Source organism: Dermacentor silvarum, chromosome 4 (genome assembly GCF_013339745.2).
Source record: "Dermacentor silvarum isolate Dsil-2018 chromosome 4, BIME_Dsil_1.4, whole genome shotgun sequence".
In the NCBI taxonomy this organism is placed as follows: Eukaryota; Metazoa; Arthropoda; class Arachnida; order Ixodida; family Ixodidae; genus Dermacentor; species Dermacentor silvarum.
The window spans coordinates 143,153,343-143,169,728 of NC_051157.2; the positions used below are offsets into that span (position 1 = coordinate 143,153,343).

Sequence of the window (16,386 nt, forward strand, 5' to 3'; positions counted from 1 at the left end):
CAAAAGAGTACGGGAGGACGCCAGGAGACGCAGCAGTAGCGGTTGGCGTTCCCCCAAAACCTCAAAACGCCTACTCCGACACCCCTAGGGCTGCTTGCATGTTTCGCCTGCGGACAGCACCATATTCCTCGTACTGCAACTCTGTACTTTCCGCGCTCAAGTCGATAGCCTCGTCATGCTACGGAAGGGAAAGCAATCACGTGACATTATGCCGAGCATCGAAGCCAAGTGTCACCCCCCCAGCACGGCATGCTGCGACGGCATCATTGCAACTTACCTTGCAAGGCATGGCTCCTATTGTAAGCAGCCATTTGAAGTCAACGTGCCCACACCACAACATTTAATAATTTTAATTCAGTATATTACATGAGTGCAACGATCAGCAGCGCTGTTGTCATTTTAATATCTTTACAACATATCTCGGAATATCCTTTGAATGACGTGTCAAAGATTGCTGGAAGAGAAGGGATATTCGAAAATTAATACACGAAGGTTTAAAAATGACGTAAGAAACGAAAGTAAAGCTGTTCTTCCAAAGACAGCCTAACGAGTAGCCATATATCTCATCCATACTTGATTTAATCGATGGTGCCTCAATAATATGTTATGACAAGGCATTGATCAATCAGGATCATGTGCCTGTGTCATGGACGGGTAAGCACTTTTGTCTTCCATTTTTTACCCAACTGGAACAACTTCGGTGGACTATCTCAGGTAGATCCGCACATTCACCTCCGGCCATCCTTACGAAGACCTTTGGAGCCAAAGACGTACTTTTGCGTAGCGTTCAGGTAACCTGAAAAGGAGACATAGATCAAGAAAGTCACAGAACCACTCAGCGTTTAGTCACCTCGGCAGACAACAATATAAGTTTTCACGCCTCAAAACAAAACTTCTACTTGAACTCAATCTACCAGCGATTTTCCTTTAGTTCAGCAAGCCAGTCAACGCCCGCTTCACCTATCTGTAATGCCTGGTTACCCTCTCAACTACCTAGAGTACAGAGAGAGCAAACAAGTCGACGAAAGAAAGCTCCGCACCCCGCCGGCGCCTCCACAAGATCCGCAACCTTATGTCAGCATGTTTCCGAGAGGAGTGCCATAAGGGAGGAGAGAGAAAAAAAAGTCAGTTTTGCCCGAAAGGCAAAGCATCAATTGCAATAGCAAATTATTAGACAGCTATACAAAGTAAGCATAGCAGTTTTGGTGGCCGTATAAACTTACAAACATTCGCTTACTAACTAAATTCACATGCATGGTGTCACGCGCACACAGGCAAACATGAACACATTGCACTCGATGACTGCGAAAATTCGCTATCAGAACGCTGGCAAGAGGAAGAGCAGCAGCAGCAGCAGCGAGCGAACCCCCAGCATATGGCGCGCGGCCGCGATGTTATCACACGTGGACTTTATATGGAACATCACGGCAACGGTGTGACAATGGCAGAAATGTGCATGCAGTGTCCATATAATTGCTATCGCAATAAAAAAACATTTACTGTATCGAGATTAGGAGGAGTACTTAGTGCAGGACCCCGTTTAAACACGCGATGTCTTGAGCATGCCGGATGGTACTGCGTTGTGCTTCGAGGCCCGAGTTGGACAGCACAGCTTCCCAGGAGGAATAAGCAAGTGAGACGACTGAACAGTGAGTGGCAGTACTCGGACGTAACCGACAAGCGAGGTCGCTGCACAGCCGACATCAAGATGTGTAGACCTTACAATTAATTAACGACATCAAGATGTTTAACAATACCACGCAAGCGTCGAACGGCCGGTATGTCAGCGCCTTATAACGGCATGAAGTGACGAGATCAGCAACAATAAGCGCATGCACGGATTTTTTACCCGAAGCGCAAGTGTCGACCGCTAGGCTGTACGCACACATAATGCATGACGTGTTTCGGCCTTGGCGGCAATTCGGGGTGTCGCTATATCGCTTTAATGCTCATTGCTTCAACGTCGACACTCATCGCGAGATAGGTTTTGACAAAATTTTTTACCCTCCTCCTCCTGCCTAAAAGCGCAACAAATAAATAATTACGTTTTCTTTTAAAACAATCAGTTTAAAAGGCGAGCCAAGTGCAGGGCGGCATTGGACGCGAATAGGGGAACTCATCAAGTCATTGAGACCGGCTGTGGTGGTCTTGTTATAGTCACGTGGACCCAGATAACATCGACAAATACACACTACTATGCCCGTGCTGCCACAAGCCTAGCACATTCATTACTCGACGAGAAAAGAGCGGAGAGCGTGTTCCCCCTGCATTTCCAAGAGAAGCGAGCAATTGGAAGGGCCCATTCGGCAGCATTCGGCGACACGGCCATCGCATGGTCTTCAACCACTGCGCTGGGCTGACGGCAGGCTCTGAAGTTGTCTGTGATACCACAACCTCCGCTTTCAGTGACATGATGAGTGACGTGATGATAGCAATTATATAGACACTCCTGGCGCATTTCTGCCGCTGGCGTTGCCACGCGCCATATGCTGTATGTGCGAGTGAAAGTGTGCGAGGGTGAGCCGGCGATCGCAGCTCAATCTGGCGCACCCAAGGGAGGGAAGTGGGAAGGAAGCGCGCCGTCTGCCGTCGCGCACAATGCTCTGGGGCGAGGGTAGAGAGGGGTGAGAGTTTTACTCTGGGCGGCCGCGAAAACACAGCGCATGGCGGACTGTGTCCTCGACGCAGATGGCTTTCAAGATACAGCGGCCCGGGCGAGCAAGCGTGGCCACCCAGAGTAGACCGCCCCTCCCCCCTCCCAATCTCCCCTCTCCCAACCCCCCTTCCCCAGAGCCTTGCGGCCAGTGCAGGCGCTGTATCTTGAACGCGATCTGCGACATGGAAAAAGTGCGCCCGCGCTGGCCTCATCTTCAAAGCGATTCGCGATGTGGACAAAGTGCAACTAGTGCCGGTAGCTTCCTATGCGCTGTGCTTTCAACGTTTAGTTCGCGTTGAAGCGAAAGACAGCACAAAGGTCAATACGCTCGCTGCTGCTGCCGCGCTTCCTTACTCCAGCGTTTTGACAGCGAGATTCCGCGGTCATCGAGCGAGATGTGGTCATGTTTGCCTGTGCACGCGTGAGACCGAGCTTGTTACTTTAGTTAGTAAGCGAATGTTTGCAACTTTATACGGCAGATAAAAGTAATATCCTTACTTCGTATAGCTATCTACTAATTTGCTATCGCAATCGATGCTTCGCCTTTCGGGCGAAACTGCAACTTTTTTACATCCGAACGCCGCACTGTGCTTGATGCCCATTTTGAATGGGCCGCATAAGAGGTGCTGAATTGAGGCATCGTGCCATTAATTGTGCAGTTGATCGACAGCTACCTCAAAAGAAGCAAGAAAGCAGGACACAAAAATTTTGCGTCAATAATCATTTAAAGAAGGTTCAATCCAATTCGGCGAAACAACATTCGCCGAACAAGTGGACGGACAGTTTATAAAATCGGGAAGCTTCGCATGCGCCATCTATGGGACCGAGTACAGTGTAGACCGCTTATAACGTAAGTCGCCGGAGTCGCAAATATCCGCACTATAAGCGGTACCGCACTATAACCAAAGCACCAATTTTCAAGGCCCGCACATATGCTAAACATGTGCACCAAGCCACCACATGTATGCGACAGTCGAGGAATGCGGCTAGAACGTTTGCATTCAATTTACAGTCGAATCTCGTTAATTCGAAATAATTCACGCAGCGGCGCCTCCGACCGGCACATGGAGTAAAAGCTTAGGAGAGACCCCTCAATGTCACGCGCGAACAAAACAAAAAGAAAAAAAAGAACGCGGTGGAATTTTACCCTGCCTCAAATGGTAAGGTCACCGAGTCTGCGTTACGCCGGAAGGTGCATGTACGTGCCGACGTCTCAGCCACGCTACCGCAGCCACGCATAGAAAATGGTAGTGAACCCTTCTTTCTCCTTTATGCTTCCTCTACTTTCTAGTCACGTGTTGACCTTGCACGCTGCGGCTATGGTGCAGAGGGAAGCAGCTGCGCTGTCCTAGACCGGCCAACGAAACTGCCCCACGCCGGCAAACGCCCGCTTCCCAATAACGGCAGAAAACAAAACTTCGGGGAGCTGGCGCCGGGCCGGCTAGAGCGGCGGCGCGTGCACGACGGGAGGCGCACGGTGACAGTCGGAAGTGAGGGAGTTACGAGGGAGGGCGAGGGGAGTCACCGAAGCGGCGGAGTTGCCGAGGCGAAATCCGCTTCCCTGCCGCCCTCCTCCCTCACATTCCACGGTCTCCGCGTGCGCCCTTCGCCGTGCCGTGCCGGCCCGCTCCCTGAAGTTTCGTTCACTACCGTTATCGTGAAACGAGCATTGGCCGGCGTTGGCAGTTTCGTGGCCCTCGCTCGCTATGCGCGCCGTGATATTTCACGACTCGCACTCAAGATTCTGGTTTCAGCCTCACTGGCTGTTCGTTCACACCACGTGCCCTTCTCCTGCACTTCGTCTTTCTTTTTTCCTCGAGCACTCCTTGGGGCGCCCGTTTGAGGGGAGCGTTCGCGGTCTCCGCTGACTTCCATACTCCCAGGCAGCCGCACTGTAACCGGTATTTCGTTTCCCGCAACTGCACTATAAGCGATACGTGTATACATGGAGTGCTATGGGAAAATTAACGGGAGTCTGAAAAGACCGCACTATATCCGGTCCTGCACTATAAGCGGTTACGTTATAAGTGGTCTATACGGTAGTTTGATGCGGCGGTGCAGCCACAAAATAAAAGCTACTGGTCGGTGTCATACAGTGAACATGTCCATGGGGAAAAAGACCCACCCCTCTCTCGGCACTCCTGCGTGTCCGGAAATTCGAGCTCCCAAAAGTTCTCGGGCGTCGACGGAGGAGCGTAGTGGGCCCGGTGGCGCGAGCACTTGCGCAGCAGATCCTTGCGCTGGGCTTCGGGTAAGGCCAGCCGGCCGTAGAACTGCAAACGCACGGTGAGCACGTTTAGCATAATAGGAGGAGGACCCAGATTAGATAATAAAGAACTTCAGCGTGCCCCTATACGTGTTACTCTATGAAATACCACATTACCAGAAAGACGTACATGTGTGTGTCTGTGTGCGTGTCTTTATCACCACAGAGCTAACATATCCAGCGGATTCCCCCGTGGAGAAAGCAGAAGAGACACACACATGCAAAGCATGCCAGGATAGGGCTCACCTCCTGGCACTCCTTGCAGTCGTGCGCCGGTAGCCGCTGGCGATCCGCCCTCTTGCGCACGGGACTGTTGTGATACTTGATCGGCTCCCTGTACGTAGTCATGCGACATGCAAGACACATGTTTACTTCATGTGGCCCCATTACATCAAAATGAACCCATACCAACTAGCCCAACTTTCTGACAAATGTTTTACTTTGGCTAAAGGAATTATAAATGAGTATAGTATACGTGACGGCTCTTTTGCCTGTCCGAGTACTTCTTTGCGCCTGTGTAATCCTCAAGTTCTAACAAAACCCGAACCAAGCTTACAAAGCCCAAGAAACATTTATTCAATCGCTGTTTGGTGCTGTTATAACCTTTCGCTATGATCCCCTTGTTGCTATGGTAACCTCATCCGCAGCTCATAGTCGGACAGAAAAACATCCGCTGGTAGCAAGTGCAGCGAGCTTCTGGTTAGGTAGCATCTTATAACTCTTTTTTTTTTTGAGCTGGCTTTAAACTACGTGTGTGGTATATAGTTAGTGGGCCCTTCTAATTCATTCACTGCTGCACAGTTGCATTGCCTACGTGAGGCTTGCGTACATGCAGAATCGGCACCTACGATGGAGCGCTCTCTCTTCTCTCACATTTTACGCCTTAGTTATAAACACAAAAGTAAACATATCAAGGGTGCATTAACAGTTTATTAGTATCTGGTTCAAGAATTCGGCACATAATCAATTTGTTCGAATGTCCGCTTATGACACTTTCAAACAGAAGAAGAAAAAAATAACCGGTTTCAATTACTTCATTAAAAATGTTATTGATTAAAGTGATCAGTTACTGCCCCACGAAAGTAACTGAGCAATTATTTAAATGTAATCGATTATTTCTACATTACTTTCCTTCAAACTTTTATAAACATTGCATAAATACAGTAAATATAACCGAGCTGGCCTGGGCCTTTCAGAGCGTCCCCTGCAGCCCTTCTTTTCATCATTCATCTTCCCTCGTTTTCTTGCGAGAACATCAGCACTACATTGAAAATTCTCTCGATGTGCGCTCTAGAGGGAAGGGCAGTGTTGTAAGGTATAAACACCAGACAGGGAAATTAGCAAACAAAGGTCAACAAGCATCCAATAGCAATGGAAAATCCGAAATCCAAACTCACTGAACGTGAGCGTTCTGGTGTGGTGGCGTTAGTGCCGCATACAAACTCTAAACTATCGCAAGATGCAGAATGCAGTGCCGACAACACAGGCTGCGTGACCTGCCGTTAAGATGCGCATAGTGAGTGTCGAGTCTGCCTGTCTGACCATGCGCATCTGCGAGGCTGCTGCGTGGAAACGACTACTCGCATTCTATTGTAGTTCTCGCTAAATTCAAGTGCTGTGTTGCCTCTTACAGCTTGTCTCGCCAATAGCGTGACTGGTTACATGTAATTGATGACTGAAGAAACAAACTGAATTATGGTGGGCATAAAGAAATAATCGATCAATTAAAGAACTACCAATTGCAACTGATTACAAGTAGGCCTAATTCATAACAAGCAATTCGTCACGTACAAGTGTGCCGACTGTATACTACAATAGCAGATGTTCCAAACTTAGAATGCAAAAAATACTACAGTTGAAATAAAAAATACTAAAATCTGGTTAATTATACTAAATGATTGATTGCTCAACATGCTGATTGATAATGCTTTGCAGGCTTTGTTCTGTATAGGGAAACTGAAACTATATTCCGCTTTATAGCCTCAACAAGAGTGGTCACCGCATACAAACAAAAATGGTTGTGTGAACAGGTATTCCGCTTTATAGTCTCAACAAGAATTATCTTTGCCGCACACAAACAGAAATGATTGTGTGGATAGGTATTCCGCTTTATAGTCTCAATAAGAATGATCTTTGCCGCACACAGACAGAAATGGTTATGGGGACAGGTATTCCGCTTTATAGTCTCAACAAGAATGATATTTGCCGCATACAAACAAATGGTTATGGGGACAGGTATTCTGCTTTATAGTCTCAACAAGAATGATCTTCGAAGCATACAAACAGACATGGTTATGACATTTATTTATGAATGTAACGGCGGCCAAAATTACTGCTCCCATAATACATTGGTTTTATAAGTTGGTGTCGTTGCTGCAGTTAAGTCCGAATAATCAACGGGTCCGAAAAATCAAGCTCTGTAAAAATGGTCGGCGACTGTCGTAATCTTTTGAAAACAGTCTTTCCTTAAACTATAGAAGTGAATGAAAAATCGTAAAATTATTGGTGTCAATACAACTTAGAATGCAAAAACAAGGTCTAAAAATCGGTAATTTTACAACATTGCAGGGTTTCACAGAACAATAGGTACAATATTTAAGCACAATTCAAAGAATTCAAGGATGCTAAAGGCTAAAATAACAAATAGTATTCAAATCTTCTTAGCTGCACTTTTTTGCAGCTTAGCAGCTGCTTAGTTGGACATTTGCTTCATGCTCTTCAACTGGTCTTTCAAAGCCGGCTTGCCCATCGTAGTGATGTTATAATAGCCTTCAGGCATATATCGCACACTTATTTCAATGATGATTAGTAGTGTCTGGCTTCATGCAGTGACAGTGCTGGACATCGTTGATACCAAATGGCTGAAACTTAAACTCTCCTCCAGGTATTTCTAGAGTCCAAGGCTTAAAAACAGAGCCACAGTGGCCACGACATGAGCCAACAAGCAAAATATCAGAGCTTGTCATGCTTTGCGATGCAAAAGTCGCTCCCCAACCCCAGTTTTCAAGGAATTCAAAGAGCGCATTTATTTTCATGTATTGTTAAAGCCGCCCTGAACCACTGTTTATCGAAGTGGAGAAATGCATTTGAAGTTAAAATAGGCTATTTCAGAAATAGTTTGAAGTAAAAAGTACTTCAATGCGTTCAGCAGAAGCGTAGTTATTGCCAATAAAACACGACCTTCGCGGTGCTTCCACTCCTGCTTCAATGGTTTGCAATGCGAAGGCTACGGCGGAGCAGGGCATGACCACAACGCTCTGCCTACTGAACATCACCATGACGCGCAGTTCAAATTTCATTGTGGATGTCAACGTAGATGCCACTACTTCCAATTTTGGTGCCAAACGCAAGCCAAACGCAGTTGCCCTCAGCGAGCCGCAGCGCGCTAGCCAGTGGACTCGTCGCGGCACCCCGCAGCCGCCACGGTATCTAGGCTACATAGAAGACCGCACCTACATGCAACTGTAGTGTGTATGCGCAGCGTTTTCTTTGTGCACGACAGGGCTTGAGTGCGAGTTCGCACTCATATGCTGCAGACTAACAGTGGTGCAGACCGGCTTTGTCCTTCACCTGCTTGACCGACGGATAGTAGCCACATTCAACTTGCGCATCTTGAAGCGCTATCAATAAGTCTGCCAAGGCGTCTAACCAGGAGCAGCCAGGAGCGAGCACACGCTGGCAAGAAAGTGTGCGTAAGGTCTGACTGTCGGTTTCGCGTGGTTCAAGGCTAGTTGAGTGTTCAAAGCCAGTCGAAATTAGTAGGACCCGACAGCCACAACACCGAAAAGCAGGGTAACCAAAGTTTAATTCCTACAGGGCATGACCAAGTGTGAGCCGACGATAGTCAGATTCTTCGGGAAGTAGGTAATTATTATCGAAAATCAAAGTCAGATTTTTGTTTACTTCAGCTTGTTCATTAAACTTCATTGATAAATATGCACAGTAACAGTAGGAAGAAACGCACTGATCCAAACATCCGTCTTGATTGACGTCAGCTGTTGGCCAATAGCAGCCGCATTTTCTGGACGCTCTATTACGAAATAAAGCGTCCAGAAAAGAGAGGAGCAGGCTTCTGTTGAAAAGAGCGTTCAAGAGAAAGGTGACTTCGCGCTCTACTTGCAAGCTCCACGTGCTGCGCACAACTGCAAAACTTGGCTGAGTTGTTCACAGCAGCGTATGCTACCCGCGGACAACGTTTTTGTCACCAAGCCCGAGGGTTGGCTCAGGACCCCTTTAATATGCAATCATGACACACATGCATGACATGCATGAACAATCTACGAAGCCTTTGCCATTGATAAAAAAAATCAGGGATGAGCATGTCATGGGTCTCTGCTCTCTTACGCTGCTTGCAAGGAACTAGGCTACCGAACCATGTTAGTATCTGAACAGCCTTGTCCTTCTGTGTTCTTCTGTTTCCTGTTTCACAGCTTGACATTTAATGCGGCACCACATCATTAAACATGAACAGTGCTAGTCACTGCTCATGCTGGCCCCCTCACTTCAGTCTCGTGTTTAATTAAGCACTGCCTTCCTCAAAACAGTGCATGTAACAATGCCTCCCTCAAAAAGCATGATGTAAATGTGGCATGATCTAAAAGCACAATGCAACCAATGCATCACGTGAATGCAGCACCAATGAACAACTTACTGACTACCACAACATATTAAACTTCTGCACTTAGAAGACTGAGCACAGAAGCTTATTTTCTATGTCTCGCAACTTCTCACTCAATGATCTTCACGACTGAGGTGTCATCTTGAAGAACAAACAAACTTAAGCTTAACTTCAATCTTGGCTCTTCTATCAAAGAGCCATGCAACTTCACATCTTTGCTAAACAACAAAGAACTCACTCTTGGCTGCTGCTGCTGGCTTCTTCAGCACGGTTGCCTCCAGCATTGTCTGAATCTGAAATAGTGGTGGGCAGGTGTGAATGCCGCGAGGTATATAGTTCCACAGACATCTTTGAATATGGAAAGGTTACAATGTATGCTTCCTGCTAATACTAACCTGTAAGGCAGAACTTGAGAGTTTAGCTTGGGGCCAAATGCAATTTCCCTACACAAATACTGCATATAAAATGTACCGTATGCTTTATGAGACAACACAGGAGCAGTTTGATTAAAATTTGTTGCATTTGAAAGATAAATTCTAGTGACTCCAGGAAGCAGAATTTTGATTTAAGCCATGGAATTTTTTGCTAAATTTCCCTAACGTTGGTAACTTAGAAAAAAAATGACTGAAGCGCAATGTTTACAAAACCATAACCCTGCACCAAAAACAGATATCGCAGTTCCGTAAACTGCATTTGTTAAGCATTTCATGTCGACAAATTTAATATATATATATATAAATTTACAGCCTACGTGAAATTCTTACAAAGTTCTTGAGGGTTTTGCAAAATCCCTACTCACAAATGAGTGGCACATTTTAGAGCAGTGTATCAATTTTGTCCGCTTTAGGTGTATTATTAGGTGCAATTTAAAGAATTGTGACATCTTTTTCATTGCCGAGTTAGAGTTGTAAATTTGACAGCTGAGTTTTCTTAAACTTCGCAACTATATCTTGATATGTTATGTTCTCCGAATGCAAAAACACAAAAAGTAGCTCCCCAAATATTTCAGTGCTCGTGTACACATAGCCATGACAGCAACATATATACTGAGAAGCTATAATGTTTATTATGTCACACATGGCCGACTCCAACACCATTAAAAGTAGTGTGTGGCGTGAAATGGTCAGCAACTTCTCACGTCTAGATAAAGCTGTGCATTATACCCATTCAAAGGAAAGCTCCAATTCGCTAAAACGGCAGTATCTCGCTGCCTCGATAGAATGCATTCAAATAAAATTCATCAGGATATACTACAATCGGTACCTACCCCAACATGTTACATTGGTATTGGTTCCCTTTCTCAGAGATTACTTGTCCGATGACATGCTGCTTCCTGCACGAGTTAGCATGAGGCCATACTATAGACTCAACTCCACTGCTAAGCACATCAGTTTTCATCTTCGTACCCACTGTCACTGGGTCTTCCCTGTTTTATCCATCCCACACCCTCCTCAAAAGCCCATTGAACCACTGCCAAATCATGCACAACCTCCTTGACATGGGCTATGTAGATATTCTCAGGTCACTTAAACACTTCTCCGAGGATGTTATGAACAGCGTGACTCATCCCCGAGTTGAGTTACACAATCGAACTCTGCATTGAGCCACCTGCAACCTCTCTGTCTCTTCTCTACCATTCTCTTCTCTTTTGTATACATGTATACATATGTCTTTGTACGTGTAGATGTGTATACATATAGTTTATGTGTATTGGGCCTGTGCCATTTAAACACTGTCGTTTTCTTTCCCTTTGTTTTGCTCCGTGCATTGTTTATTATACCTTTTTGTGTGTGTTTGTGTGTTCTTTCTGTGCGTTAATTATGCTAAAATTGCTGCTACATACACCATTCAATTTATACTGCAGTGCACCACACTAAAGGTGCCAAGTTGTTTGAGGTCACATATTCAAGAAAATAAATATAAAAAGTAAAAAATAAAAACTAATGCACATATCTTTATTTATCAGTGCTCACCAGAGGTACGCAGTCACCATATGAACCCTCATTGAATGACTTATTCCGCAGGCTGAGACTCAGGATCATCTCCTGGCCCAGCTACGAATTTGCAAGACAGACAGAATGATTTTACTGTGGTTTTTTTTTTTTTTCTTCCTCACCCCTTCCCCACTTAGGCCTAGGAGGCACCCTGTTTTGAAAATTCGGCAGAACCCATCATACGATGACTGTCGACAATAATGCATTTAACACTGAATCAATACAGCGACACAATGTATTGCCACCGTCGAATGAGTTATGTATGGGGCATGCACGCAGCAGTACTCCTTTCGCACTTCCCTAAGAATACTCAGCGACATCTAGAACCACCGCTGCAAAGCCTGCGCGTGGCCTCCGAAATGCATGGTGCACTGGCACATGCGAACGCTCAGGAACGCGTCATGCGGCAACCGGGTTCCTCTCTCGCAATTCTTTCTGGACACGCTGCGCCATCTACAGGCGTTGCCGAGAAGTCGGTGCATGGCCTCAGAGACGAGAAGCGTGGTGCACCAGTGTCGGCAAACGCTGAGAATTGTTCCCTCGCTTGCCGCACACTCACTGGCACATACACAGTACTCCAAATCAGTGTCGAAGAGTTTCATTGAGCAGCAGTACCTACCCGGTCCCGCATCTACGATGATCCATGTTGGCGTTGAAGAGGTTCGTTGAAGAGAGGCACACATACGAACCTTGTTCCCTCAGCACAGCATACCGATACGCTACCCATTCAACCATGGACTACCCAGTGATCCAGCAACTTCGAAAGGTGCGTGGAACTGTCAGAGCCAGTGTTTCTCGGAATATTACACTCCTGACAGAACAGCTGCAGAACCTCGATTCCAAGGCGAATCGATTTCAACAGTCACATTGACTTTCTCAAATGCCCAAAAGCTGAGCTCCGCAAGCTGAACAAGGATATCCTCGATGTTACCGAAGACGACGCTGCAGAAAACAATCCTGAGGGCACTGCCGACTGTAACAAGAAGATCCTCTATGCAATCCCCGATGCCCAGTTCGTCGTGGAGCAATGCGCCAACAGTCTGCCAACATCGGCGACCAGTGTACGAGTGGACATTACAACTACCGTGCAGTCACAAGCCAGAGTAGCAAGGGGCAGGCTGCTGTGTCGCAAGGCCAGGTCGGTGTGCCACGTCAGCAGTCAGTCACGACCCTGAGGCTACAGGTGCCTACGTATGCTGGCGATTTATTTCAGTGGCAAGAATTCTGGGATCACTGCAGTGCGACAATCCACAAAAACCCCAAGCTGTCTCCTTTAAAAAAATTCAAGTACACTAGACTTCCATTAATTAAAATCCAATTAATTCAATTTTCTGTTAATTTGGTCCCAACCGAACGTCTGGCCAGCGCCCAAACACTTCTATGGGCCCAAACTTCCATTATTTCGATCTCAGAATTGGCCTTCGCCAGATAATTCGAACTTGACTGGTAAGTTTCGCCGCTATACAGCCATGGTATGCGGTAAAGAATATTAAGAATGGAAAGGGACCTCTGTAACGGGACATAGTACGAATTTCTTAATTATACAGGCGCGCACGCACCGTCTCCGGTCACAGTACGAGCACGTAGACACCTAATAAGCTTACTGGCAGCCGTTCAGAGATGTTTCTGACGTTGCTGTGGTGATTTAAGCCCTCGTTTCACCCGCCATGCGCGTCTCGTATATGAGACCTTTAACGATGCCCAATACGCGTTCCTTAATTATGCGCGCGCACACGCGCCATGCACCAAGAAGCGGAGAAATACCATCTGTGTTTTTGGAAAGCTAGCAAAAAGGAAGGTGGTAAGATGAAACGCTCAGAAAGTCGAGGGGACGTTTAAAGGCAACAAAACAGCAGGGGTCTTTTAGATATCTGAAGGCATGCCGGTAAACTTATTAGGCGTCTCGGTGTTCGTACTGTGACCGGAGATGGCCCATATGCGTGTGTAAATTAAGGAACAGTGGTACCTTTCCCCGCTTGGTATGCTTCACCGCATAACACGGCTGTATGGCGGCGAAGCTAACTTTAAAGCCAAATACTGCCAAGTGAATTAACAGCATATGTTTCGGCGTTCTTTCGGCTTTTTCTTTCATTCAACCCGCCAGATAATTAGACCCATTTGTCGTTCCCCTCAGGATCGAATTAACAGAATTCGACAGTATTTGCTGCCGATGGCGACTACTATATCGCCGTCAAGGTATTGAGAGAGCTCTTCGGTTGACAAGAACTTTTGGTAAATGAACACACCGATCAGCTCCTAACGTTGTCACCGATTAAGAGCTCGAAGGCCTGGGAGAAACACCTGACCAGTGCAGTGCGGTGTTCAATAGCATGCTGATGAGATGCTTGCTGGTGGATATGGCAACTTTTCAGGGGCGTAGCCAGAAATTTTTGTCGGGGGGGGTTCATCGGCCCGACCGGGGGGGGGGGGGGGGGGGGCAAGCGTCTGCTTTCCTCTACGTGACGTGATCGATAATAAATATCGGTAGTTTAAGCACACTCTATGTATGTATATCAAAGCCATGGGACCCCCCCCCCCCCCCCTCGCGTGTGTGTGTGCTAGAGCACTGCACGGGCTCGGGCTTACCCGAAAGCCCGGGCCGGGCCGGGTAGAACTGTTTTTTCACGGGCTCGGGCTGGGCTCGGGCACGGCGTGTGCTTTTCGGCCCGGGCCCGGGCCGGGCTCGGGCTTTCTGGTGGTGTGCATGTAAAGTGCAGTGAGTTATTCTCGGGCGACTGAACTCTGAAAAACATTATTTTTCGATCTCGGGCAGGGTTCGGGCCGGGTTCGGGCCGGCTTCGAGTCAGGCTCGGGCCGGGCTCGGGCCTAAGGTAAAGGGGTGGCGGGCCGGGCCGGGCGGGTAACGTAGATTATTTCCGGGCCCGGGCCGGGCCCGGGTCTCGCCATAAAAGTTTTGATCGGGCTCGGGCGGGCCACCCAACGTAATAACGGACCCGGGCCGGGCCCGGGCTGAAAAAATCGGCCCGTGCAGTGCTCTAGTGTATGCTTGTGAAGAAATTAAGTAAAAAATAATGTAAGCTCAGTAAAATACAGTAAATACGACAGGTACAGTGGGCGTTTGGAGCAACCGTCTCTCATCGCGCCACTCAATGGACCAGTCTTCGAAAACGCATCATTGAGACGACCCGCCCGATCGGAGAAGACATCATTAATTGTTAATCTCCGTTAAGCGTAGATGGCGTCGTCCTCGTCGGGGCGAAGTGCGTTTCACAAGTCAAGGACGGCTATACACGTGAAAATGCACGTGTGACCATGCAGGCTATATACCTACTCCCATAGCAATAGCTTGTTCGTTGCGTCTTTGCGCTAGAAAACTGAAATACGCGCAAAAACGAGTAATGCTTTTTTTTTTTTTACGAAGCTTTCGTCGCCTTGCATTTCCTGCGGCAAGTGCATGGGCCGCTGTGTCTTCCGCTGTGTGCGAGCGTGCAGCCGTCATTTGCCTTTACGTCAACAGATTCAGAATTGTACAGAATATTTCACCGCACTGCATAGTTATGGCATGTGTACGCACTTTAAGTAGTGCGTGCGAGTCATTTCTGCTTCACTTAGACCGGTGCAAACAGGAAGCGGCCTTGTACCTCACAGAATCTCGACTGATTGGTGCACTAGTGATGCAGGAATGAACTCTGGTCTTGTTCAGTGCATAGTGCACATAATCAATTTCTCAAGACGCGTGAACTCCGACGAGAACTGAGGACTGGCCTGCAACAAGAGTTTACTTACGCTGTACTGCGCACATGTAATCCATGCTTGTCGGCTGTCTGTTTCGTGCATTCTGTTGCGAGTCGGTGGAATTTCACTGCTGGCATCAACCCTTTGGTGTGTACATTGCTGGTTTGGGATTCCACAACACAACAGCAACTACCAGCCTTTCGTAATTGCTGGTTTGGGATTCAGCAACACAACAGTAACTACCAGCCTTCCGTAGGGGCGCAATCGCAAACGAGAGACGTTTTGCGCTGCAGTCTATGGCTACGTTCACACTTGGGAAGCGGCAAGCGGGTGGAGAGGCCAAAGCGGCCGGAAAGGCCTAAGCGGCCGGAAAATATTTTCCGCGCATGTCCAAGTTCACATTTCTTTTGCTACCACCGCGGCCGCCGCTGCCGCTTTCGTCCACATCCATCTAGTCTGCGTACGTTTGTCGGCGTGGTGGCGCTCATTATCGCATTATTTCGAGCGGTATGTTCATTCACTGACCCACCCGTCATCAAAAGTGATCATCTTGCGCAATTTCGCGTGTCATCTGCGACCTTCGGTAAATTCCTCCTTGGCGTTCTGTCATTCTCCTCACACGGGCGCGGTAGCGCTGTGTCACAGGTTGCTGCCTAGGCGTGATTATATTTCTTTAATAGCTTTTATTTACAAGTTGTAATAACATTACATCATTTCGTATTATTTTCGGCCCCTCCAGGACACGAAAGTGGCAACGGGAACACCAAAGCTAAAACCCGGGCTGGCCCTTTGTGTTGAGGCTCGCCGAAGCCTGCGCGTCCTACGTGAGACCTACGCTCCCAATCTATCGTCGCGACGAGAAAAGCACCCCGCGACTTCTGCAACATACCGTGCAAGTGCGCGGAGAATTATGGAGCGCCAACGAGGAATCTGCCTAACTATTGTCTGTCATGGAAGTGGAAGAAGAAATGGCTTTTATACTTCTACCTACTTCGTTTCTAGAAATGGACAATGAATAAACGGAAGACAAGAAAACCTCGGAAACGGCGGTGGTGGGTTCGCCTGGCTTTGCAAAAGCGCGAGAAGTTGGGTCACGCGACTCCGTTGGCTTCGTTGCCGCGCCTCCGGTCGCGCGACGTTGAATACTATCGCGAGT

The 16,386-nt window shown here is 47.5% G+C and overlaps 1 protein-coding gene across 1 annotated transcript in view; it reads right to left on the reverse strand.

Moving 5' to 3' along the window:
- Window positions 1-330: 330 nt before the first annotated feature.
- The window catches only part of LOC119450699 (DNA endonuclease RBBP8), a 29,858-nt gene continuing 13,802 nt past the window's right edge, over window positions 331-16,386 (reverse strand). Inside the window, exons 3-6 of the mRNA XM_037714225.2 lie at window positions 9,779-9,833; window positions 5,169-5,256; window positions 4,782-4,929; window positions 331-796 (exon numbers count right to left, since the gene is read on the reverse strand). Of these exons, the coding sequence (XP_037570153.1) occupies window positions 729-796; window positions 4,782-4,929; window positions 5,169-5,256; window positions 9,779-9,833 (359 nt within the window). The 3' untranslated portion in view covers window positions 331-728. The remainder of the gene's footprint in view (window positions 797-4,781; window positions 4,930-5,168; window positions 5,257-9,778; window positions 9,834-16,386) is intronic.